The 27170-nt window shown below is 36.7% G+C and overlaps 1 protein-coding gene across 1 annotated transcript in view; it reads left to right on the top strand.

Annotated features, from left to right (window-relative positions):
* The window catches only part of LOC100258303 (threonine--tRNA ligase, mitochondrial 1), a 33923-nt gene extending 6753 nt beyond the window's left edge, over positions 1-27170 (top strand). The window contains exons 5-20 of the mRNA XM_010646269.3: positions 6997-7071; positions 7191-7319; positions 7420-7509; positions 18494-18582; positions 18664-18760; positions 18841-18927; positions 19502-19586; positions 20459-20553; positions 20838-20870; positions 20966-21052; positions 23280-23372; positions 23453-23545; positions 23647-23868; positions 24370-24441; positions 25722-25793; positions 26859-27170. Coding sequence (XP_010644571.1) covers positions 6997-7071; positions 7191-7319; positions 7420-7509; positions 18494-18582; positions 18664-18760; positions 18841-18927; positions 19502-19586; positions 20459-20553; positions 20838-20870; positions 20966-21052; positions 23280-23372; positions 23453-23545; positions 23647-23868; positions 24370-24441; positions 25722-25793; positions 26859-26954 — 1515 coding nt within the window. The 3' untranslated portion in view covers positions 26955-27170. The remainder of the gene's footprint in view (positions 1-6996; positions 7072-7190; positions 7320-7419; positions 7510-18493; positions 18583-18663; positions 18761-18840; positions 18928-19501; positions 19587-20458; positions 20554-20837; positions 20871-20965; positions 21053-23279; positions 23373-23452; positions 23546-23646; positions 23869-24369; positions 24442-25721; positions 25794-26858) is intronic.

Genomic DNA, 27170 nt, shown 5'->3' with positions numbered 1-27170 from the left:
GTGATGGACCACCATTAAGATAGCAATGATATTCTAATAAAGAAAAGGTACCAATGATATAACAAATAGGATAGTTTACTCTCACAATGTTCCTTTATCATTTACCTATTTGTTTTTATTGATGAATTTGCTAATTGTAGCCACACAATTCCCGAGCCCTCTTATATTACCCAATTCTGTCCAATTCCTCTCCCTATTTTGTACTGGCCCCTACGCCCCTGAAAACATCAAGACGAACTTATGTTCACAGTTTTTGAAGATTGAAAATGCCCGCACTTCCATATCAATTAAGTCAGCACCCTATCCCAAAAGACCAAAATCCCTCTTGCATGATCCCTGGCTTCCATGGCACCCTAGAACTTGCCCACGCCTAAACTCCTCACAATCTGCTTTGACATATGCTTGTTCTTTGTTCTTGTAAACATGCCAAGTCTGTCATTTGTGATCTAATGATGGATTAAATAACTATCCACTTTCCTCCCCTTATTGATCCTTCTTAACATTCCAAGAAATAATGCAAAGCTTCATTGGCAAAATCTGGCTAACTCCCAACTGCTCTTTCCACTTTTCCTTCCTTTGCCTAAAGTAGAACTATAGTTGATGGAACACTTCAGCTTGTGAAGCTCCTTCTTAAATCTAGACCCGAAGACAAATTTCTTTTTGATCCTCATATTAGTACTTTACCCTTTTTCCTAAGCTCTGTCCTCCTTAGGAGAGCTAGGATTTCTCCTTTAAATCTATCAACTGGCATCCACACAAAACTGCTGAAAAATGAAACCTTATAGAAGCATCCATAGAAGTGTGGGAATCCCTTTCATAATAGTGGGGGGAGGCTCCTTTACTATAATTGTTCCCCCTTCCAACCGCTTTGCTTCCATGTCAACAATGCACCTCATGGCATTTTTTGTGAACTCCTCCAATCATGCTCCAATTGCATAGACCCACTCACCACTCCATTGGGCTCAATAGAACGCACTTCAACTTGCTCCCTCTAGCAAAACAAACTCCTCACTACCTCATCTTATGGTTGTTTTTTCTTATAGTGAGAGGAAAAGAAGGAGAGGAGGCCTTGCATGCTAAGAAGGAAAGAGAGGGAGGAGCCATACCTAGGAAGTGTGGCACTTCTACCATGAGAGCTTCATTGATTGGAGCTGGTCTCTCCAAAGCCACTTTGTATTAGTCATCTTCTTCACTATGTGACAATGATTACCCTTAGCCCCATTGCTACACAATTGCTCGCTTGAGTTGTGTCCTTTTTGTGATGGTTAGAGCTTGTGAGGACAAGCTTTTGAGAGTGGGCAAAGGACTCATTTGTTGCTTGAGAGGCCCAATCTCAAAGAGCACCCTTAGGTTAGGATCAACACCTTTTAAAATAGCAAGGCCTAAGCCTTTTTAGTCCAATCCTCCATTAAATCTTTCAAGGCCCAAGCTTGCATAACCTTCCTTGCCACCTTGGGCTATAATTGGCAAGATTAGGCCTTTCTTACCCTTTGTCCCCTTAATACCCTTCCCCTCCTTTAGGCCTAGGACCTCTTCGTTGGCCTCACTAAGGGTAAGGCCACATCTTGCTTGGGCTACTTTTGTCCATTAGGTTTGCCCCACTCAAAGTTCAAAATATTGGCCAAGTCATATTCACCTCGACACTTGCCACGATGAGTCCAATACCTGATATGATCCTATGCCCAAACTTGATACTAAATTGGTGAGACTCGGCTGAGATTTCGAGTTAAATCGATTGAATTGATTAAATTACATAAATTTTTCCGAGTCAAAACAAAGATTTTTTTTTTTTCCTTTTTGCGATGAGTTCAATACTAGATATGGTCCTATGCCTAAACTCGACTCTAAATTGGTGCGACTCAGGTGACTCGATTGAGATTTCAAGTTAAATCAATCGAATCGGTTAAATCACATAAATTTTTCCAAGTCAAAACAAAGATTTTTTTTTTCTTTCAAATCACAACAGAGGATCAGAAAATTTTCATAAAAAATCAGATATTCCCTTTTAAACTCTCAAACTATCAATCCCGTTCGCCATGATGAAGATCAAAGAAGAAGAAAAAAATCAAATTAAACCCCACCTGTGACTTTTTTAGAAGTCTATGAGAGGGGAAACCACTAAAGGAATGAGGGCATTCACTTACCTCACTACAATATAGCACGATAAAGTGTAGAACTGATTCTTTCACTAACGAGGTTGGTGATCATGGTTCAAAGTGGTGGGTCTTGTGTGAAAGTGGGTAAGGTGGGTCTTACGGTCACTGCTTGCTCTCCCTTATTGACTCCCATTGCGGTTCTTGAAGTGTGGGTGGCTGCTTGCTCTCCCCTCATGTTATGGGTCTGGACTCTTTCAATGGTAGGGTGGTTGGGTGGGAGTTCAAAGCCTCAAAGATTGGGAAAGTAGGAGTTGCCTCACCAATTGGTAAAGTGAAATGGCTTTTTTTAAAGGTGGCATGGGATTTAATGGTAATAATATGGATTGCATAAAATAAATTTATATGGTATGTCTTTATATAGAGATTATAGTTTTAATTTATTATATCATATAAAGTTTTTCTCATATAATATTCTAGAATTAAATTACATTAAAAAATCAATAATTATTTAAAACAAATTTGTTTAATAGAGATTGCATTTTTAATTTATTATATCATATAAATTTTTTATCATATAATATTCTAGAATTAAATTACATTAGGAAATCAATAATTATTTAAAACAAATTTGTTTAATAGAATCATAATTGTAAAAGTAATTATTTAATAGCATATTTACATTAGGAAATTAGTAATTATTTTCATATGGTATAAGGATTATATTTATGTTGAACATGGAATTGATTATTGAATTGTATGTCTTTTAGTAAAAATATCATTATATTTGAAATAAAATAATTTTCAATTCTTAGCAATATCATAAATAACTTTTAGTAGATACTTTTATGATTATATAAACAATGTTAAATGTGAGACAATTTCGTTTTACTAATTTTTTGAGCTTATTTAATTGTACCTATTTTTTTTTTTATAATTTACAAAGTATTTTTTATTTTATTTTATAGTTTTTTGAACTTTTTAATTATTTTATTTTGTGTAGCGCTCGATAACGAGCAAAGATGTTGAGACCAATATGCACTGGGACCCTCTAAGTCAATGACTGAGACCGTGACTTTGAACCATGGCCTCACTCCTTCAACATAATTCCTTTTGTTTGGTCCAGATCCATGCTTTTGGCCCATCATATCTCTAATTACATCACACCTAATAGGATCGTGTACAACCAAAGCACCTCCCTCTAAGGCGTGGGCACATTCTTGCCACCTAATGGGAATAGGCTTGTGTGACACAAGACACCTAGTCCCAACAAAGTAGTCAAGCCAACTAGTATCATGATAATATTTAAATTACTTAGAAAACTTGAGATTTGTAGTACTTGGTTATTTATGGTAGTTATTTATGTGAGTTTTCATCTTCTAAGTGTTAGAAGTTGTGAAGCACTAAAGAGTTATTGAAGGGAATCTACACATAAAAGACTTTTTGGATTGAGTTTCTGTGATAGAATGATTCTTTGACATAATGAAGGTTCCAGAAAGGAAAGTGGTGAAACCTGTTGCTTTTTAGTTGAAGGGTGGGGCAATGGTATGGTGGGATCAACTACAGATGAATAGGCAGTGGCTAGTAAAAGTGCTTGTGAGGACTCAAAAGAAAATGAAACAACTGCTGATGGGCAGACTTTTACCTTCAGATTATGAGCAATACCTGTTCCAGATGTATTAGAATCACATGCAAGGTCACAAGTCAGTTTTTGATTACACATCTGAATTTCTACAGCTCTTCACTTGTGATAATTTAGTTGAAACAAAAAATCAACAGGTTTCAAGGTATCTTAATGGTTTGAAGTCATCTCTTAGAAAAAGGATTGGGTTGCAGAGAATTGATATGGTGGATAAAGCCCATAATATGGCTCAAAGATGTTATAGTAGATGTTGAGAAAATCAAATTATAGTCATTGAATTGTTCCTGATTCTTCATATGCTGCTACTATGAAAGGAAAAGCACCACAAAACTCACCCACACACAAGTATACAGACCAAGGATGCTTCTAATACTGGTTTTAGTTCCATAAAGAAAACAACAAAGACACCTAACATGGAGGTGTCTAAAAATCCTTATGTCAGTGATGCAACTCAGAGGTGTTATAGGTGCGGAAAACCTGGCAATAAATCAAATCAATGTGCAACTAGAAAACTAGTAAACCTGGCAAAGCAGGAAGATGAATGTGGTTGCTAATGAAGCGGAGATGTAGCAAAATGATGATTTATATCAAGGAGCTGAATTTGCAGAAGAAGATGGAGAGCAGGTTAATTGTGTGGTGAAGAGGGTGTTATACTCATCTAAGCAAAAGGACCATTCTCCAACAACATATTCCGATCACAGTGTACAGTCGCAAAGAAGGTTTGTAATCTAATCATATATAGTGGAAGTTGTGAGAACTTTGTGGTGAAAATGCTAATGGAGCATTTGCAGCTAGCTGCCCACAAAAAAACACTCATCTCCTTATGCTGTAGGCTGGATTAAAAATATGGAACATGCCTAACCCAAGAAAATCTGGAATACACCAAAGAAACTCTCAAGGGGAGATTTCCATTGACTAAAAATAGAACAAAAGAGGAATGATCTCTCTCCATCATCTGTCCCTCCTATCTATCCCAATAACTCTTTAGCGTCTTTAGAACTTCCAACACTTAGAAAATGAAAACTCACATAAATAACAACCACAACTAACCAAGTACTACAAGTATCAAGTTTCGTAGGTAATTTAAATAATATTCTGATACTAGTTGACCTGCTACTTACTTGGGACTAGGTGTCTTGTGTCATCGGTAGAACCCTTATCCATGCTGGTCACTTTATCACCATGCATTGACACATTAATCCCTACCTATAGCTGATGTAGAGCCACCCCACACTCTCCATGGCACGTGACAAACCCACCACTTCATCCCTAACTTCCAGCTTCTTTCTAAGCAGCCTTGGTTCAACTTGAGAAAGCCACGGTGGGATCTCCTACCATAGTTGAATGGCAAAACAAGAAAGTCTCACCACTACTTATTTTCTTCACACCCTCCTCCCGTGTGATTTAATCAGTACCCTCGTTGATTGCAAATTGCATCACTTTGCAGTGTCTTCATCTATTATCGTGAAGCCCCCACATGCACCTCCTAATTGCTCAAAAACTCCTTGTCCACAAGAAAACTGACAGCCCAACAATTCTCGTCCAAGTTTCCTTTGCATGGACTTATCCAACAACTTTTTCTTAAAAATCCTCTGCCCCTCTTACAGAACCCTCTTTGCTTTGAAGACCTTTTCAAACTCAAACAGAATGAGAGGTCCTCCTAACAATGCTTAATGGGGGTTTCCTTGCAGCCACCAGTTAAGCATAGCCATTTCTTTAGGGAAGATAAGGACAGGGTCTGGTCTAAGAAGTTATCCCATCTACCCACTAGGCAATGATGCAAGGTGCATCTTGCTCAAAGCATCCATCCCCCCAATCTCAATCCACACTTCTCCCACCTCCAATGGGTTCTTTTTCACCATGGCTGCATAGGATTCTCCCACTTTTGAAACCTTAACCCCACTTCCTTACTAGAGAACATGCAAACTAGAGTTGCCTCAGCAGAACTAAGAGGAGACACAACCTTAGGACAACTCAGCTTTCTGGCAAACAAACTCTACTCTCAGAGCACTCCCTTTCCTTATGGAAACACTCGAGAGAATGTTTGTGCTTCCCCTCAGCACATGGAACATACAAGGAACCTCCCAGCACCATTAGTCCACAATTCTAACTTGTAATTCCTACCACCCTCTATCCAACTCTTCCTTTCTTGGATAACATGCCTCCATCCCCTCCAATGGAAAAGACAAAAACTTCTTGCTGAATCTGATCCATTAAGAGAAGCCTCAACTCCCCTCTATAATCTTTCCTACTTCCCTGCTTCTGGCTAGCTCAATAGAAATCTTGAAAGATTTCGATTCTATTCCTAACCATCTTCTTCCTCCTTTCACTTCCATTTTTGATAGTCAATGATATATAGAAATTCCAGGAATCTTTTCCATCTCTGCCCTTCTGTATTTCTTTCTCTTATTTTTGTGTGCTTGCCTGCATTCACACATGCTTAACACAAATCTAAGGAATGGTTGTTTGGTCTTAATTTTTTATTCATGTTTATTGTCCATTATGTGGTTTTGGTTCTCCATGAGATTTCTTATTGAGTACTAAACTCCTCTTTAGGCTCCACGTACTTAAGCTGGGAATCCAGGAATTTTTTATCTTTCTTTCTCTCACTTCTGTGCACTAACACGGATCTAATGAAAGTCCTTATGTTAGTTGTTTTTTCTTAAAATTAATTTCCTCATTCTTGTTTTATTTTCCACTAGTCATTCAGTGCTTGATCATGTTATTTTTTTATTAAACTTACCCCTTGTGCTTAGGACAACATTGTTCAACCTAATGAATCCTATGCTAAATTTTAGTAATTTAGAATTCCTATAAAGGCAATTATGCAGATGAGCATTGCAATTCATATCCATCACAGTGCCCCAAGAAATTTAAATGCAATTGAAATTGATATCAAGGGAAGTTTATCATGGAAGAATACAATTTAATTCACAATAGAGTTGGAGCTGGGTATGGAATGGTGTGTTTTGCTAGAATGGTAAGATAATAGTAATCAAGATTCAGATTAATTTGTAATTCAAAATAAAACTAAAGGATTTCTTATGTAGAGGGCTCAATTCTAGGATTGACACTTTTATAGATTTTGATTGTAAATTTGAGTTTGGAAAATGCAAGATTTTTCAGAACCATAAAGTTATACTGTCATCAGTCTTGGGTCTGTCCAATGTTTGGCAGATTGATTTTTGTGTTTGCTCTTAAACATTTTCAGAAGAATGCTTTTCTGTGAAAATATGTTACTTAATATTTTTTATATTTCAGGAAAAGCAACCTTTTGAGCGCATTGAAGTGTCAAGGAATCAGGCTCTTGAGATGTTTTCTGAAAATAGTTTTAAGGTGAGTGAAGCTCCATTTTTATATCATCCATACCATTTGAGCTATCCTTAGCTACTTCCTTATTTTCTTACTACTCTTATTGTTACTCATATGGGTTGTTTATCATATCTCATAATCAGATTGAAATCATCAATGACTTACCCGAAGACAAAACTATCACAGTATACAGATGTGGGCCATTGGTTGATCTGTGCCGTGGACCCCATATACCAAATACATCTTTTGTGAAAGCATTTGCCTGTTTGAAGGTGATGTGTTCGTTGCATAAAGGACCTGTAGTTGGGAGGTAATTTTATGTGTGTTTGCAAATCTATTTTCTGTTTTACTGAGGTGTTTGTAATTTTTCAGGCTTCATCAGCTTACTGGAGAGGAAATAGAGATCGTGAAAGTTTGCAAAGAGTTTATGGGATATCGTATCCTGATTCAAAACGATTGAAGGTAATATCATTTTTGGCACTTTTTTTGTATGTATGGTTTATTTCTTCATTTTGTTAGTTGGTCAGTTGCCTTGTTGAACTGCTGGATATATATGTTTGACATTTTCTTTTATTCAATTTGAAAACTGCATGGCATGTGGGACTGGTTTAGATATTCTCTTTTGACAAGGAGGTAATTTTGTTTTTTATCAAGTTCAAAATTTGGGTTTGACCAAGATTATGAACACTATGAAATTTAAAGCCAGTTTGGTATTGTTGTATCTTTTAAAAAATCTCTTTTAACTAATTAAAAGAAAAAGCAATTGTGATGTGAAGCAATTGATCATTTGGTAAACTGCGGTCTCAAAATTGTAGTGAGTTTTAAAAATATTCAAGTGTTTGGTGAACGGGATTGTTTGATCATTGTGAATAAGTGTGGTGGCAGATTCGTAAGGAGCCTTAATTCAACTTTTCTGGTCCTTATCCCTAAAAAGGCGGGTGCGGAGGATCTTAGGGATTTTAGACCGATAAATTTGGTAGGGGGGTTGTATAAACTGTTGGCGAAAGTGTTAGCTAACAGACTCAAAAAGGTCATGGGAAAGGTGGTGTCTTCAGCTCAAAATGCATTCGTTGAAGGTAGACAAATTCTAGATGCAGCCCTAATTGCCAATGAGGCAATTGACTCAATGCTGAAAAGTAAGGAGAGCGGGGTGTTGTGTAAGCTGGATATAGAAAAGGCTTACGACCATCTAAACTGGAATTTCTTGTTGTCGGTTTTGCAAAGAATGGGATTTGGGGAGAGGTGGACTGGTTGGATATCTTGGTGTATTTCCACAGCAACTTTTTCGGTGTTAATCAATGGTACCCCAGAGGGTTTCTTCAATAGTTCAAGGGGTTTGCGTCAGGGAGATCCTCTTTCTCCTTATCTTTTTGTGATTGGGATGGAGGCTTTTAGTAGGCTTATTCATAGGGCTGTGAGAGGGGGTTTCCTTTCAGGATGCAGGATAAAAGGTAGAAGAGGCGATGGGGCGTTGGTTTCTCATTTGCTGTTCGCCGACGATACTCTAGTTTTCTGTGATTCATCCCAAGATGAGATGGCTTATTTGAGCTGGCTGTTGATGTGGTTTGAAGCCTTATCAGGATTGAGAATCAATTTGGATAAGAGCGAAATCTTGCCGGTTGGGAGAGTGGAGAATTTGGAGTTGTTGGCTATTGAGGTTGGTTGTAAAGTGGGTAGGCTGCCAACTTCTTACTTGGGGATCCCTTTGGGGGCGAATCATAAGTCCGTGGCCGTTTGGGATGGAGTGGAAGAAAGGTTCCGGAAAAGGCTTGCCAAGTGGAAAAGGCAATTCATCTCTAAAGGCGGGAGAATGACCCTTATTCAGAGTACCTTGTCAAGTATGCCTATATATTTGATGTCGTTACTTCGAATTCCTAGAGCGGTTAGTTTAAGATTGGAAAAAATTCAAAGGGATTTTTTATGGGGAGGAGGAGCTTTGAAGAAAAAGCCTCATCTAGTAAAATGGGATACCGTGTGTTTGGATAAGAGTAAGGGTGGTTTGGGAGTTAGACGTTTGTCTATTCTCAATAGGGCCCTTCTTTGTAAATGGAATTGGCGCTTTGCGAATGAAAGGGATAAACTATGGAGGTGTGTCATTAGTAGGAAGTTCGGGGAGGAAGAAGGGGGGTGGTACTCTAAAGAGGTCAGGGAGGGCTTTGGAGTTGGTTTTTGGAAGGATATAAGGAAGGAAGGTGCTCTTTTGCAAAACAGGGTGGGCTTCTCTGTGGGGAATGGTAGAAGGGTGAAATTTTGGAAAGATAATTGGTGTGGAAACTCCACTCTCTGTAATTCATTCCCCTCTTTGTATGCCTTTGCATCTTATAAAGAGGCTTGGATAGAGGAGATGTGGGACCATTCTGGAGGTGAAGGGGTTTGGAGTCCCAGATTCTCTAGGCTCTTTAATGACTAGGAGGTGGAGAGATTACTTGTGATAATTCGGGGGAGGAGGCTTAATCCTCTTGCGGAAGATTGTTTGTTGTGGAAAGAGACAAAGGATGGGATTTTCTCAGTTAAATCTCTTTATAGCATTTTAGATTCAAGAAGTGGTGTTCAATTCCCTATCAATATTATATGGAATCCTTGTGTGCCTACTAAAGTGGGTTTCTTTGCTTGGGAAGCTTTTTGGGGTAAGGTGTTAACTTTGGATCAACTCAAAAAGAGGGGTCGGTGTTTAGCCAACAGATGCTTTCTTTGCTGTGAGGAAGAAGAATCTATTGATCATATTCTTATTCAGTGCTCCAAGGCTAGAGTGTTATGGGAATTATTATTTGCTCTTTTTGGTGTTTCTTGGGTCCTGCCTTATTCGGTTAGAGATACCCTTAGTGGGTGGAGTGGATTTAATATGGGCAAGAAACGCAGAAAGGTGTGGAAGGCTGCCCCTTCGTGTATCTTTTGGGCGGTGTGGAAGGAAAGAAATAGGATTGCCTTTGACAATGAGGAGCTATCATTGAATAGGTTGAAAAATTCTTTTGTTTGTAATCTTTGGGTGTGGTCTAAACCAGTTGTAAATGAAGGTCCTCTCTCTTTACTCGGTTTTTTTGATTGGCTAGGTGTTAGGTGAGGGCTGGTATTGTATTTCTGCTTCTTTTTGTGCCCTAGGGCGCCTCTTGTATACTCCCTGTATGCTTTTGGGCCTGTTTTTGGGGCTCCTTGCTAATATATGCTTCTTTGTGTGTTTGCCAATCAAAAAAAATTTGATTGAAATAGGAATGCTAACAATTTAACCATTTTGCTTTACTTCGTTATAAGAGTCAACATTTAATTAAAAAATCATTGTATCATGTAAAGACCAATTCTAATTTATCAAAAAATGCAAAGACCAATTCTAATTTATCAAAAAATGTAAAGACCAATTCTTAGTAAAGTTACAACAATAGAGTTTCAACTGGCATTTAATATGTGCACTTATTAAAGTTACAACAATATTGTTTCTAAATGATTCATTTATTGTGATCGTGGATGATTAATAATTAATTTTAGATATCATGATTTTGATTTAGAAAAAATTATTGAGGAAAAAGAAATAATATAAGGTAAAATTGTTTTATATAATAATCTTTAATTAACTATTTAATATATATATATATTTTTTTTTTATGGATAAAAAGGAGAATATCATAAAGAGAAACATCAAAAGAGCGTCCTAAAATACATAGGAAGTATAAAAAGAACACCTAAAAGCACCACCAAAAAAACAGAAAGGGACAACAAAAAATAGTCCTCTCTCAACTTGAGCCCAAACAGTCCACAAAATCTACGGTGAAAGTAGGACTTGAAACTATAAACAACTAAGATCACACCCAAGGATTACGAAGGAAAGAAAATTTAAGCCCTTGAATTGAGTGCTCCCTTATTTTCAAATGCCTTATTGTTTCTTTCCTTCTAAATTGTTTAGAAAAGGCATAAGGGAGTAGCCCACCACATCTTTTTCCTTTTTTTTACCCACGAAAGAACCGTGCCATCCTAAAAACGTCTCTTTAACTGATGAAGGGAGCGCTTGCAACACACAAAACAGAGAAAACAATAACTTCCATAAAACCCTTGCGGTGTAACAATGGATGGGGATGTGATCAATGAATTCTTTTTCCTCTATAAGACAAAGGAAGCATTTATTCGCCAAAGGCCACCTTCTCTTTTGAATGTGATTCTAGGTTAAAAACTTATTCCAAGTAGCCTCCTAAGCAAAGAAGCCCACCCTCGACAACACCCATGATTTCCAAATTACAATTGTTGGAAAAACACATTGTCTTCCTGGCTCCAAAGTCTTGTAAAGGGTGTTAACAAAAAATTTTCCATTCTTTAACTCTACCCTTAACACTTTATCATCCACATCCTTGCACACCTGCCTTCCTTGCAATCTTATAAGGAAACGCTGCATAATTTCCACCCCTCAATTGTTGAGCTGCTTAGAGAAGTGGGGGGCCTAGCAATCCTCATTAGTTGACAGGTTCCAAACATCGTCCACCCAAGCCTCCTTGGAAGAAGCTATAGGAAATAAGGAAGGAAAAGACATGCACAATGGATCGTCATCTCATCACTTGCCCTACAAAAACCTTATCCTCCTCCCATTATCTATAGAAAAGGCAACTTTGTAACTCAAAATATCTAATGCTTCCTAATAGCTTTCCATGGCTCTATCTTATACCCTTCTCTCACTTTGCAGGAGTACCATCCTCCATTTCTTGTATTTTTTGCTAATGACTTGCTTCCAAAAAGCCCTCATCTCTAGAGCAAAACTCTAACTCCATTTGCATTGCAGGGCTTTGTTGAGCATTGAGCTATTCCTAACTCTAAACTACCCTTTCTGTTGTCTGAGTAGATGATAGACCACCTTAGTAAATGTGGTTTCCGCTTTAGATTTGCTCCAACCTCTTTGGATTTGCACAACAGGGCTTTGTTGAGCATCAAGAGATTCCTCCCCAAAGGAAATCTCTTTGGATTTACTTTAACCTCAACTTGGAATGCAAAATAAGGACATAAAATAAACAGGCATGTTGGAAAGAGTGCTACGGATTAAGGCAAGTCTCTCCCTTTAGAATATATATTGTCTTTTCCATAATGCTAGTCTTTTTTAAAACTTCTCCTCCACATTGTCCCAAACTGCCACAAACTTAAATAGAGCACCCAAAGGAAGGACTAAATAAGTTAAAGGGAGCACACTAACCTTGCAACCCAACTCTTTAGCCAATTCCTCTAAATTGTCCACCCTCCTCATTGGAATTAGTTCGCTCTTTTCCAAATTAACTCTTAACCCCAATATAGTCTCAAACCACATAAATAACCAATTCAAGTAAGTCAACTGATCTAGAGAAGACTCACAAAATACTAAAGTGTCATAAAAAACTAGCAAATGAGATACTTCCACCCCCTCTTCTCCTCTGCCTCTCACTTGCCATCCCTATAAGAAACCTTCAACCTTATCCCTTTTAAGGAAACAACTGAGGGTCTCCATGACAATCACAAAAACATAAGGTGATAGAGGGTCCCCTTGCCTCAAAACCCGAGAGCTTTGAAAAAAGTCCTAAGGAGAGCCATTGATAAGAACAAAGTAGTTCACTATAGGAATACACCAATTGATCCACTTATCTTCAAAACCCATCTTTTCTAACATCATTAGTAAGAAATTCCAGTTAACGTGATCATAAATCTTCTCAATATTAAGCTTACAAATTATACCGCAATTATTGTTTTTTAAAAGTGAATTAATAACCTCATTAGCAATCAGTGAAGCATCTAGAATTTGCCTCCACAAAAGCATTTTGGGAAGGAGGCACCATCTTAACTGTAATCTTCTTAAGCCTATTGGCTAACACTTTAGCTAACAACTTATAAAGGCTACCACCAAGCTTATAAGAGTCCTTAATGTCTTTAGCCCCCCTTTTTTAGGAAATAACACCTGAAAAGATGCATTCAAACTCTTTACAAATCTTCCTTTCTCGTGAAAATTCTTAAAGAAGCCTATTGACTCTTCCTTTAAAACATCCCAACAGAAATGCCAAAATGCCAAAGAAAAGCTGTCAGGGCTTGGACCTTTATCCCCACTAAGATCCAAGAGAGGATTGAACACCTCTTCCTCAAAGAACGGGACCTCTAACATAGTTGCATCATCACCTCCTAAAGCATCAAAAGACAACCCATTGTAGTTGGGTCTCCATTCCTTTGTTTCAGACAAAAGAGATTGAAAAGCTCAAACCACCCCATCTTTAATCTCTCTCTCCTTTACCACCCATGTCATTTTGATTTTAATCTTAACTAGGAAGTTTCTTCTCTTGTGGGCAATGACCATTTTGTGGAAAAAATTGGTATTTTTGTCACACTCCTTCAACCTTAACTCCCATGATTTTTGCCTCTAGGGAGTTTCTTCCATTAGAACCCACTTTTTATACTCCTCCTTAGCCCACTTCTTGACATTCTGCTACTCCAAAGACAAAACCCTTGACCCTTCCTTGGAATCCCAAAAAACCACTTGACTTAATGCCAATTCCTTTCTAGTTGTAACATTGCTAGAGATCTCCTTGTTCCACCTCTTCAGAGTAGCCTTTAGAGCTTTCAACTTTTCAACTAAAATGAAGCTAAAGGTACCTTTGAAGTGGAATCCCAACCACTAAGATCTCAGTAGATCTTTAAAGCCTTCCTCCTTTAACCACATATTCTTGAATTTGAAAGGGGAAGAGCCTTTCCTCAAGCCCCCTTGATCTAACACAATTGGAAAGTGACCAGAAACGGGTCTAGGTAAGTGACACTGCACAACCTTTAGAGACTAAGAATCTATCCATTCTCAATTGTGATTGATTATTTAATCCATTCCTCAAAGTAAAAGGACCCTCCTGCAAAGGAAGATCCTGTAGCTCCATGTCCTCAATGACCTCCGAGAATCTTTGCATAGTTGAGGACAACCTTGAATCCCTTTCTTTTCTCTAGGAAATCTGAAAATGTTAAAGTCTCCACCTATATACCATGGGACTTGCCACAAACCCTTGATAGCCCTTAACTCTTCTAGAAAGCTTCTCGAAACCTCTTGGCAGTAGGGTCATACACCCCCTATAAAGACCTAACAAAAGCCATCCTTATGGTTTTTGAACCGATAGGAAATCGAAAACATTCTTATCTCCATACCAATAAACTCTATCACCTTCTCATAGCTGAGGACAACCTTGAACCCTTGTTCCTCTTTTTAGGAAATTTGATAATGTTAAAGTCTCCACCAATACACCATGGGACTTGCCACAAACCCCCAATTGCCCCTACCTCCTCTTAGAAGGTTTCTTGAAAACTCCTAGCAGTAGGGCCATATACCCTTGTAAAGACCCAACATAAGCCATCCTCATGGTTTTTGAACCGACTGGAAATTAAAAACGTTCCTATCTCCATGCCAGTCAACTCTATCACCTTGTTATCCTAAAAAATTAGAACCCCCTTGCCACACCATGCAAATTTAGAGCACCCCATTCTAGGAAGCTGCCCACCCCTAATGTTTGAACCAAACTAAAGGATATTTCTTAGATCTTAGTTTCTTGTAAACAGACCAAGTTCGCCTTTTAAGACTTAATCACTTACTTGATGATATTTCTTTTGTTGCTATCGTTAGCCCCTCTTACATTCTAAGCCAAAATTTTTAGCTTCATAGACCAATTGAAATAATGTCCTAACTCTCCCTATCTTTACGTCTTCCACAACTTGTACCTTTAAAATTCATTGAGCACTCTAACCTTCTAAGCTCCTTTTCAAACCTTGAAGACTCGAGCTTCTTCCTTTTAAAACCAACCACTTGAGCCTTCTATCCTTTTCTTATCTTCATCTTTTTAAGCAAGGGTAAGATCTCCTCAAAGCCCTTTGTTGGCATACCCAGAACGTTGTTGAATTAAGCCGGGTAGCATGAGGGCCAACTCTCAATGGTGAAATTGACATGTCATCCCCATAAGTTTGCACAGGGTACAACTCTTTCCCCACACCTTTGCTCGCACGTGACCCACAATCCTCATCACCTTTAACCTTGGAGCAAGATAATTGCTATTGAAACTACTCGGAATCACTTCTGAAAACTTAAGAGGGACCTTTCCACCACAACTGCAAGGAGAAACTCAATGAACCGACCACAACTTGCAAAGTACTTGGAAAGTCCTTTCCATCTAGCTTCACTAGAATCTTAGCCCATTGCAATTGAGACAAAGAAGCAGTATCTTCGTCCACAATGATGAAACCTTTGCAATAGTTCCCAATCTTTTGGAGCACCTCCTAACGCCATAGATTCATAAGAAGTCTCAACACTCTCACCCACGCTTCCTTAACGGACCACCCCTTAACCAACCGCCTAGCCTTCAAAGTTCAACTTGCCTGATGCAAGACTCTCTCCTTAAACCTTCTTAAGCCTTTAGTAAGGACCTTCTATGCCTTCAAACAATCTTCAAACTCAAACATAAGAAGAGCTCCCCCAAAAACTAAAATAGTTAAATCCCCTGTCAAAGGCTAAAGATCAATTGCCCATCTCTTCATCGAACCTAACTTCGGTACCAAGATTGAGCCCTCATCAAGCTTCCCAACCAGACAACACTTGTATTGCTTCTCCCTACTTTGCACCTTGCTCCCCAAGCTGAAGCCAAATCACATCTCCCACCAAGCCCATATTCTTCTTAACTATGTTTGCACAGGTCTCATTTCTTGACTCCACTCCACCCTAGAGCTACTCCTTTTCTCTACTGTAATGACCTCTTTCCTTACCTCAATTGCACAAACAACCCCTAACGAACAAAGTTTCTCCACCAAAATGGACCAACCTCCATGAAGACCCCTCCTTTTTGGAAAGATCAAAGAAAATCTCTTTGCCTTTGTCATGATAACATAACAAAAAATGAACCTCCTTGCACTATTTGATTGACACTCTAGTTTGAACTTCCTACCCCCCTCCTCTTAAACTTTACTCCATCTCTGCAACTCCTCATCTCTATAGCATGCTTCCACCCCTTCCAATAAGCATCATAAACTCAACTCCCCAAATCTAACCCAAACTGAGAAGCCTTTGCCTAATTCCACAATTGCACCTCTCAATCTCCCACCTCCTCTTTAGAGAGATCAAAGGACTGTGAATGCACTACAAACCAACACCATCCTTCTCTCATGGTTTTCACTTAAGCCATCTAGGAATATCTCAAAATTACGAATTAAAGCTCCAAATTCCCTTGAAGCTCTTCAATTTTCACCATCCACTAAACACGGAGCTGAAGTAAAAACGATGGTGAAGACTAGAATCGAGTGTCCCTTCAACCATTGCTATTTAATAGATATAGAATAGTTTCATATATTTAATTAATAACATAATATAATATTTTATCATGTATAATGTTAAATAACAATATTACGAATAAAGAAATAAAAATAAAATATTAATATTAATTAGTGCCAATATGTTATATTTAAGGTAAAATTAATATAATTAAATGTTTAATAAATATAAGCTAATATCATATATTTAATAATAGAACTTAATGTAAAATATTTAATAATATAATATAGTGTCTATTTATTATGTTTAATAATAAATAATAATATTACTTGTAAAGAAATAAAAATAAATTATCAATTAGTTGTTAATATTTTCTTTAATACTCTATATTTGTCGCAAGTGTTAAGTTGATATTTCAAAAATTATTTGAGGGCGTATTGGATAATTTAAAATATCAGTAAAGAAAATATTCCAACTTTTGAAAATCACTTTTAAAAGAGTACCTCTTGCCTACTTCTCAAAATGGTTGCCAAAGTAGGTGATTATCTCACAATCACTTTTCTTTTATTTTACTAAACACATGAGTTATTAAAAATTATAAGAAAAGTGATTCTAAGGGGGTTTAAAATCAAAACCTAAATGGGCCCTTAGTGTGATAGGTTCCATTTTTGGTTCATGGTTTTATGTATCGGTGTTGGCTTGTATTGGCAAACTGTGTGACAAATGACAATACAGTACCAGCTGAAATTCAATATACATGCATGTAGCAAATATATACGACAATATAGCTAGGAGGGTGGTTGTCTTGGCAATACCACATCTTGCCCAACCATTGAACATTTGAAGTTTAAGCCTCAGTTGCCCTAGATCAAGGCTATAGCCTCAAGGCTAATTCATGGAGTCTTTCCTTTTTTTTTTTTGATCAGTAAGAAAAAATGTGTATTGCAAAAGAAGCGCTAAAGAAGCGACTCAAATAGATACAGAGAAGAACAACTCACCCCCTTACAAAAGAACCCAAACCACTAGGAAAACACAAAAAAACCCCCTCCCTTATCGAATACACACCCATTCAATAAAATCTATTAAGGTTGAAGGCCCATATTTTATCCACAATTTGGTTTCCGACCAAAGTAAATACAAAAAAGAAATTTTCAGCTTTTGGATGGACAACACACCGTCCTCAAAAGCCATTGAATTCCTAGTCTTCCAGATAACCCAAAACAAGCATAACGGCCCCAAAAGCCACGCCACCTTCCTCTTCTTGCCCACAAAGAGCCTCTCTAACCTATAAGAGTTTCCTTCACCGAATGTGGAAAAACCCCAAGAAACTCCAAAGAAAGAGAGGAGCAAAGTCCACACCTCCCTTGTTCTTTCACAATGTAGGAGAAGGTGGTCAATCGACTCCCCACACTTTTGACAAAGAAAACACCTATTAGCCAAAACCCAACCCCTCTTTTGCAACCGATCCAAAGTCAAAACTCTACCCCACGAAGCCTCCCACGCAAAGAAGCTAATCTTGGGCTGAGCACAAGACCTCCAAATAATCTTTGAAGGGAACAAAGCTGAAGAAGCCGGCTGCATAGCCTTATACAAGGACTTTACCGAAAAAACCCCGTCCTTTGATTTCACCCAACTCACTCTGTCCTCCTCATCCACCCTCACCATCTTCCCTTCCAAATAACATAGTAACCTTCCCACTTCTTCCAACTCCCAATCATTAAACGGCCTATTGAAAGTAGGAGTCCAACTTCCCCTCCTATCCCCCTCGGCTGTCCAAACTTCATTTACCCAAGCCTCTTTTGATGTTGCTAATGCAAAAAGAGATGGGAAAACCTCACTTAAAGGGCTGGTACCCTTAAACCTCAAGGTCTAAGTCTTAATAGCCTTTTAAAATACTGTTTAATATATTGTTTGAGTTTTTCGTTTTATGGTATTGTTGAGTGTATAGGATTGTGGAAAGCCCATAAATGAGTCTAATTGGTCTATAACATGAATATGATGAATGATAATTTTTTTGCATCCTTTACATATTATTTGTCTTCTAGGTGCTACTTCTAGAAGGCCTTAGTGAGACTAGTTTTTTCTATCTCTTCCTTCTCTATTTTCTCTTTCTTATGTTATTGTCATTTGTGCGTGTTTCAAATATTTTTTTTTGATGGGTAAATTGTGTGTTTCAAATGATATTATGTAGTAATTGGTACTTAATGATTGTCATCTTTTGTTCAGGAATATATTGCTCGAATTGAAGAAGCCAAGAAATATGACCACAGATTGTTGGGTGTAAAACAGGAGCTTTTCTTCTGTCACCCACTTAGGTATAAGAAATTTGGTTAAGTTAATATTATATCCACATGATTAACATTGCAAATGATATTCATTTTGAATATGAATTTCAGCCCTGGAAGTTGGTTCTTCCTTCCCCATGGGGGTCGAATTTACAACAAGTTGATGGAGTTCATAAAAGCTCAATACAGGGAAAGAGGTTACCATGAGGTTAATGGACCAGCTCCATAGTCGTTGTAATGCAAAAATATTTATAATGAAAAGATTTCTAATGTTGCTTGCTTTGGCAGGTTTTCTCACCAACTATGTATAATATGCAACTTTGGGAAACATCTGGTCATGCTGCTAATTACAAGGAAAATATGTTTGTATTTGAGGTGTGGTTTTTCAACAAAACCATTTCTAGATAGTCATATTTCTTTATATTGTTGTCTTCAATGGTTCAGAAAGCCAATTTCTTGTTAAAGTGGGAGGGTGGAGAGACTTTAATATACTCTCTCCCTCTTTCTCTATATCTAATATTTATATATATACCCCTAGGTTTTTCTTTTTGATTGAATGCAAGAAGAAATGAATTTTTGTACAAAAATGCATCTTATCTTTTTGGGATTTGAATTAAAAATAGGGAGGGGAATTTTTCTGGATGTGGGAGTGCATGCTCTAGGTGTAGGGCTGCTGTTTTTAATAGAAGTATACTGTTATAAGTATTTTATCCCTTGCATTGGAGGGTAATGTATTATTATTGTTTTTGTTGTTATTGTCACTGCATTATTACTACTGTTGTTTTAAAGAAATCTATGAAGTGGTTTAGGTTTTAGAAGGTGGAGTATGTATGCACCTAGATCTCTTTCTTAAACATTTTACTCATCCTTGGAGAAGTATATCTTTATATTTCATGTTCCTGGATCATGTTTACTTTGTTCTGAAACTACATCTAGCCTTTTGTTGTAGGTTGAAAAACAAGAGTTTGGGCTTAAGCCAATGAATTGCCCAGGGCATTGTTTGATGTTTGAACATAGAGTTCGTTCATATAGAGGTGAGTGCATTTGATTTTTTATATATTTATCTTAAATAGCATTACATGGTGCTCCTTTGCTCTTTGAGGCTCCATCTTAGATTGAGGCAATAGCCTTCTTTTGATCCATACTGATTCAAAAGGATGGAAGAACCTAAATTACCTGGATCTTGATGTTCTTTCAATATGTTTATCATTAGTGTTACCAATCAAATTGTTCTGTGCTGCAATTTTTAGTTATCTTAACTTGTATGCATTTTCTTTTTTCCTTTACAGTTTGAATATAAAAAAGATATAACAATTGTTAGAAATGCTTCTCTTGTTTTAGTAGTTGTCCCATGGGTTTCTTTAGGGACTAAACTATTTATGCTTTGATTCCTGAGGATTCTGTGTCTTTTTTTTGCTTTGTGTAATGGTGGTACATTCCTTTGAGCTGATTCCATTTGTCAATTTACTTCTTAAAAGTAACCTCACCCCAAGTAAGTCTTGCTTTATATACGGCTACCTTGTCTGCTGATTTATAAGCCATATGTCTTATCCTATTATGGAACCGTTCTTGTTTTTTCCATGCCTTTCAATTTGGGCATGTTGGGCCTTACTGGTGTGGTCTGTTTGTTTTGTGTGGAGTCAGCTTATTTGACATGATAATGCATCTGTAAATTAGCATTCTCCCACAGGAAAGACAACAACTAAGTGTAGTTGTTTTTATTTGTTTGTATCTAAATCTAGGTTTAGACAATGAGCCTATGTACAATTTCTCAGGAGTTATGAGAAGTGAATTTTTATAAATCCTGGTCAATCTCTCTGGTTCTTAATCGCTCGCACAATTGTAAACAATCTCCCTTTGGCATCCTTGCACCACCACATCCTAATTGTGTAGGATCGTTTTGCAGAACTTCCTCTTCGGCTTGCTGATTTTGGGGTCTTGCATCGAAATGAAGCCAGTGGTGCACTTACAGGTTTAACTCGTGTCAGGAGATTTCAGCAGGTATTCTTTTGGTTGTTGTAGCTTATTGATATCAGAATTTGGTGAAAATTGTACTGGGCTGGCTCCCCCTATGTGTTCAGGAGCCTTCCTGTACTGTCCTCACATAGCTATTAATTTTCATTGCTAGCGATCTTATGTGTCTTACCCTTACAGTTTTCTTGGGCCTGAAGTGCCTTATGTTTGTGCAAAGTTCCATTTAATTTGGATGTGGTTGAGGATTATAACACTAGTTCCATAATTTATATCTTTAGAAACAACCATAATTGGTCCCTGTTTTGCTGCAGGATGATGCACATATCTTCTGCAGGGAGTCCCAGGTGATTTTAGAGTTAATGATATGTAGCAAAATGTTGGTATAACTCTTTTTTTGTTTCCTGTACCTTGGGTGAATATTTTTACTTCAAATTTTCAGATAAAGGATGAAGTCATGGGTGTCTTGGATTTCATCAATTATGCCTACAATATATTTGGCTTCACTTATGAGCTGAAGCTATCTACAGTATGCATCTAAACCTTGTTTCTCCTTAAAGTATTGAGTTTGCCAACTTTCATGTTATTTCTAGAATCTATTAATGGTGATTCTCCCATGGATCAACAGATGTGAATTTATAATGGTGCTGATTGCACATATCAGTGTTCATTCCAGTATAATTACACAAAACTTACAAAAAAACGATAGTTTGGGTGCTTTATTTTTTATTTTCAGTTGTAGACCATTATGCAGTTGCTTTTCAAATTCCTAGCTTCTGTGGTCATTAGGGAGGCCTTTGAAGATTACCTTAGGAAAAATGGACTGATTGCCTGTCACAAAGGTTAAATGCTTCAGCTTTGGGTGCATATTCTTTTTGGGGTAGAATTGGAACTGTCAAGAGATACCTGTCAGGATGGATGCCAAAAGTGTAGTATCATCTCTTGTTTATAATTAGTTTATCCCCTAAGTGGTGCCTAGAGTTTGAAGGTTTGAAAACTGTCTCAGGTCTTTGTTGACAGAGATGTGTAGAAATTAGAAGCATAGTATCATTTTTTGACTGATAATGAATTTATCCCCTAATTAGGTGGTGCCTGAAATTTAAAATTTTGAAACCCTTTTCTGAAGGAAAAGATTGATATATGCAAAAGCAATTGAAACTAGTAGGAAAGACAATTAAACTCTCTGATATAATTTAGTTTTTTTTTTTTGGATAGATTCTCTGATATAATTTAAATTGTGGTTTACATTTATTCTTTTCTGGAATGAAATTTTGGTACTTCTAGAAGATGTAAAAAACAAGGATATCAAAGTTGAAGTGCGCATTCCTTGTAATTAATTTTTTTATTGACTCATGGATCATCCACTTATACAGGTTTGACTAGGGTCTTGATGTTTGGTTCATGTGGCAAGGGGTTGGCCTCTGTATTGAGGAGGTTCTAGGTTTGATTGTGTAACAGCCCCACACAGAAAAGAAGGGGGGAAATAAAAAAAGAAAAAACATGAAATCCGGGAGTTGACTTCATGTTGAGGGTCAATAAGAAAAATAAGTACAAAAATCGATGGGTTATATTTTGGTTCATAAGAGGACCAAATACTTGGGATAATGCATTATGGTTCTGGTTTATACAGAAGAAACAGCTGAGCCAAAGCTACTTTGAATCTTTAGACACTTCAATGTCTCGATAGAGGAATGCCCCTTGCCAGCCTTTAGGGATATATGATCTTACTGGTTCCTTTTTTGTTAGTAAGTTGGAATACTTTCTGTGATTTTGACTTGTGTTTTTTGGGCAGTTGGTGCCAGTTGTGTCTCAAAATGTTTGGCCAGTGGTTTTATTTTGCATATTCATTATTATAATATTTTGAATTGTCCTAATTGTTCCTCTATTATATGAGAGAGTTTTCTATTCCTAACTTAGTTAAGTGATTTCAAGGTCATTTTGAGCTTGAATGGGATAAGCAATCAAACTCTGTAAAGCTGTAATGTGTAATAACTGATTCCAGTTGCATCTTCTTTGATGAGCTTCCAGCTTACAAGTGCAAGGGTGGTTTAAGGCCTATTACAACCTCCTTCCCCCCCTCCTTGTACTTAGCCTTCCTTTCCTATAGCATAACTCAACTGAAGTTTCTTTACCAGCTCATTTTACCCATAGTATTTTTGTTTAATATCCATAGCATTTTGTTTAATTAACTAATAAAGGGGGTCAAATGATCATGTTTCCTTGTAGAGATTGTATCGTGAGTTGATCTCTATACATCCCTTGATGGTTATAGAATGTTTACTCTTAAAGATGTGTAGATGGTTGGACTAGGGATAACAGAATCCTTTATTTTGGTTCCATATATGAGGCCGATTCTTTAAAAATATAATGTTGAGTGAGTAATATTTGATTATTCCATGCAATGGCTTATATGTTAACAGCAATGTCCTAGGACCTTGAGATGTAAAACCCTGATTTAATGCTATCCTGATATTTTGTTTTCCAGTTTGGAGTTTTTTTAAGGCTTCTTATTTTTTTTGTTAGGCTTTTTAAAGGCTTCTTATGCACAGTGGTTTTGTTTAATACACATACTTTTGTGAGTTTGATCCTACATGGGGATGGTTGCACAAATTTTACTTTCAAAGATGTGCAAATCGTTGGGCAAGGGTTAATAGAATTTTTTATTTTGATTCTATATATCTTGCTATTTCTTAGATTATAATTTGGAGGAATGAGGAATATTTCATCATTCTTTGTAACACTTTTTTGTAATGTAGAGGCCAGAGAAATACCTTGGAGATCTAGAAACATGGGAAAAAGCCGAGGCTGCGCTTACAGAAGCTTTGAATCAGAGTGGGAAGCCATGGGAGGTAACTTTGCAATAAATTACCCTGTACCGTTCTATATTTGAAGTTCTCTTGCCTCTTATTATTTGAGTCATGCTATACAGATAAATGAAGGGGACGGTGCATTTTATGGACCAAAGATTGACATTAGTGTTTCTGATGCATTAAATAGGAAATTCCAGTGTGCAACATTACAGGTTTATCATGTTAACTTGCTTTTTTTATTCTTTAGTGTGCTGCTACTTTTGTACTTTTTGGTGCGGAATTAGGTTTTAATTAGTGGATAATGTGGTTGCAGCTGGACTTTCAGCTTCCTTCTCGTTTTGACTTGTCTTACTCAGCAGAGGATGAAGCTAAGAGGGAGAGACCTGTCATGATACACCGAGCCATCCTAGGGTCTGTTGAGCGTATGTTTGCTATACTTTTGGAGCACTACAAGGGGAAATGGCCCTTCTGGCTTAGTCCACGTCAAGCAATTGTTTGCCCTGTGTCAGAGAAATCTCAGCCATATGCACTTCAGGTAGTTTGCTATGTACGTTTAACAATTGCTGGTTAATGTCTATAATATTTTATATTTGGTTTCACACTCTCAACTTTCTAGAAATCTTTACTGATGCATACGCATGCCGTGGGACTAGGTAAATTTGACTCTTTTTTTTATTTTATTTTTTATATTTGAAACATATAGTGAATTCTTGTTTCCTATATGTTGGGCTGTATTCATCTAGATATTTGTACAGTTCTTTCTGATGCAGGTACATTATTCTTTTCTTAATAATGGCTGTGCCTTGTCTGTGTTTTCAGATTATGAAATGATATGACAATCTTTTTTCCCCTTATTTTCTCAATAACTTGCTCCATTTTTCATTTATTTATATTGGTTGGGTCATTTGAGGAATGGTTCTAAGAAACAATGGTGAAATTTGATAATTACAGTATGTTTTGACCCTTATTTGTTGAGTAAGAGTATACTGTAGAGCAGACATTTAAAATTGTTACCTTATCAGTTGCATTCTCACAGGTAAGGGATCAGATTCATCAAGCTGGTTATTATGTTGATGTTGATACAACTGATAGAAAGATCCAGAAAAAGGTGTGTTTACCACTTTCCTTATCATCAAATTTCCATACTGAAAATGATCTTATATGCTTAGTGATCGTACTTATTTAAGAAGTGTTTCTTAAATATTAATGGAAGGGTATACTTGGTTTTACAAAATTATAAACTCTTTCTTTCCCTGGAATTATGACGCTTTAATTGTGGTTTAAGAGCGTGATTCAAGATTCCAATTTCCAATGTCTTAGAGGAGGGGTTCAGTATTCATGCTAATAATTTCTGCTACAACTTCATACATTGTAACATGAAAGTAGTAATGTAAACCTGCATTGATGAGTGGAATACTTCACAAATAACTAAAATTTCAAGCTTGAAGTATTACTAATTAGATCTGATAAAAAAAAAAAGTTATTACTAATTAATGCAAATATAAACCTAAGAAGGGAAACTGTTCCACTGATTGGATAATAAATGCCATGATAGGTTTTATCTGTTGTTCTCATTGATGGAAGTCGGCATATTCATATCTTTGTAATGGGTATCCTTTTCAGTTGATCACTTATATCACATATTGCACCAAAAAGGAACTAGATGATACTTGTGAATTACATATTGTGGGGGAAGCCTGTTTAGATCTCTTTCTATTCTGTATAGTGTTCTCATTCATGTTAATGGTAATTATTATGCTATGTTGCATGGGTTCAGGTGCTGTCTGATATGGGTTTATGTATTATCTTATTCTTCACATTTCAAAAATTTTAAGATACATGGAGATGACTAAAAAGGATTTAAATAATGGGTATAAAAACTTGGATATGACATACTAAAAGGGAAAAAAAAAAAAAGAAAGAGAAAGTTTAATTAAAAATCAATTAAAAATAGAGATATTTTTAAAATAACTGCCATTTTTTCTCTCTCTTTTGTACCTTTTTTTTTTTTTTTTTTTAAATTTCTTATCTTGGGGTATTTTTATAAAAGTACACTTGCCAGCAAACTTACTTTTTTTTTTTTTTTTTTTTAAATATAATCATCTGCTAAAATCCATATTTTAAGCAAAGCATGATTTTCATGATTAAACATGATGAAATTGGATAGTCCGGGTATAGGTTTAAAGATTAAAATTGCTTAAACACTAGATAATTTTGCCAAAATAAAATGTTTAATAAAAAATCCTAGTTTTTTTACACAATATCTCTAACTTTCAATATCCTGAATCCTCATTTTTTGGTCACACAGATGCCTGTCAGAAATTGTTCCTTTTATTGTTTAATAATAACATATAAGATCTACTCATTACTGACTTAGTCTACCTACAGGTACGAGAAGCTCAGTTGGCCCAGTACAACTTTATATTGGTTGTTGGCGAGGAGGAAGCCAACACAAGACAGGTTTGACATATAATAATTGAATTCATGTAGTTAGGTGCCTCTTGATGGGTTGCTGAATTTTTTAACATTTAACTACTAAATTTGAGAGAGTTTGCACCTTTCTGTTGCATTGATGTGTATGAGTTGTTTGTCAACTGACTCTTGATCTGTGGTGAGCTGTGAGCAGTGTTATCTTGGCATAGTGCATGGATATAGAGTGTCTAGGTGCCCCAAGTATATAGGGTGTTTAAACTTATGTTATCTTTGTATCATTTATGATTTTGGCATATACAAAATTGTCAGATGTGTACATTGCCCTTTGCCCTAAACTCCCTAGAAAATCGTTGAGAAATAGAATATAGAAAGCTCAATTTATGAACAACTTGGAAAACATTTAATTACATTGTAATCTAGATTAATTTCATGCTTGATGTACACAAAAGGCAGAAGTGTGCAACAAGGAGGAGTTAATCCCCCAATCATTTTCTGATGGCTATTCATTAATTAAAACTAAGTGTAAATTCCTTTATTTATCCTTTCTTCCATAAAGACCCTGATGTAATCAAACTGTATATTTATCCCAAAATGTGATAGTGTTTTATAACTTCTTCATGGATGTTTGGACATACTTTTTGTGCTCTGCATCTTAATTACTTTGGTAACCACCCAAACACCCAACCACCCTTCCTCTCCCCGTCCCCACAAAACACCAATTGCTGAGGTTTAGACCTGGACTGTTTCCATTTTTAGATCAATGGTGGGGAGGGATATTAAGAACTTCTATCTTATTCCCAAAAGGATCCCATTAGAGGTCTAGATGGTATATAGATACTTAATTTTGCCAGGTATGTTAGAGTAGCCTATACTGCTGAAAACTCTAGTTTTCCTGTGTCACCTGATGAGGTATATGATTTCTGGTTCCAAGTATTCTGTATATTTTATACAAGTTAGTTTCTGTGTGAGGTGTAACCCTTGTCATAAATACGCCTTGCAATTTATCTCCTGGTTGTTGATCCTTGCTAAAAGTTTCTGTTCTCTCCTTTTATATTCATTCTTTATTTTCTCCAATATACTTATTATCCACAGGTGAGTGTCCGGGTAAGAGACAAGGGAGACCATTCAGTTATGAGCATGGAAAACCTCCTCAGTTACTTCAAGAGTGAAACTGCAGCTTTTCATTAGGTCCCCACGAAAAGGAAATGGGCAACAGAATAGATGGATCAATATGCAAGTGATTTAAGAATTCAACCCACAGATCAGATGGGCTTATACCTACTTTCTTGTATTTTGACTAGCCTTTTATTTATAAGTTACAATTGTATTGTGCTATGTGAATTTGGGTTTAACATTAGGAATATGATTTACCTTATATTGAGAAATAAGAATTGTCCTTTGCCA

The sequence above is a fragment of the Vitis vinifera genome, chromosome 19, assembly GCF_030704535.1.
Source record: "Vitis vinifera cultivar Pinot Noir 40024 chromosome 19, ASM3070453v1".
Lineage (NCBI taxonomy): Eukaryota > Viridiplantae > Streptophyta > Magnoliopsida > Vitales > Vitaceae > Vitis > Vitis vinifera.
This window is presented reverse-complemented; position numbering and strand designations above follow the sequence as displayed.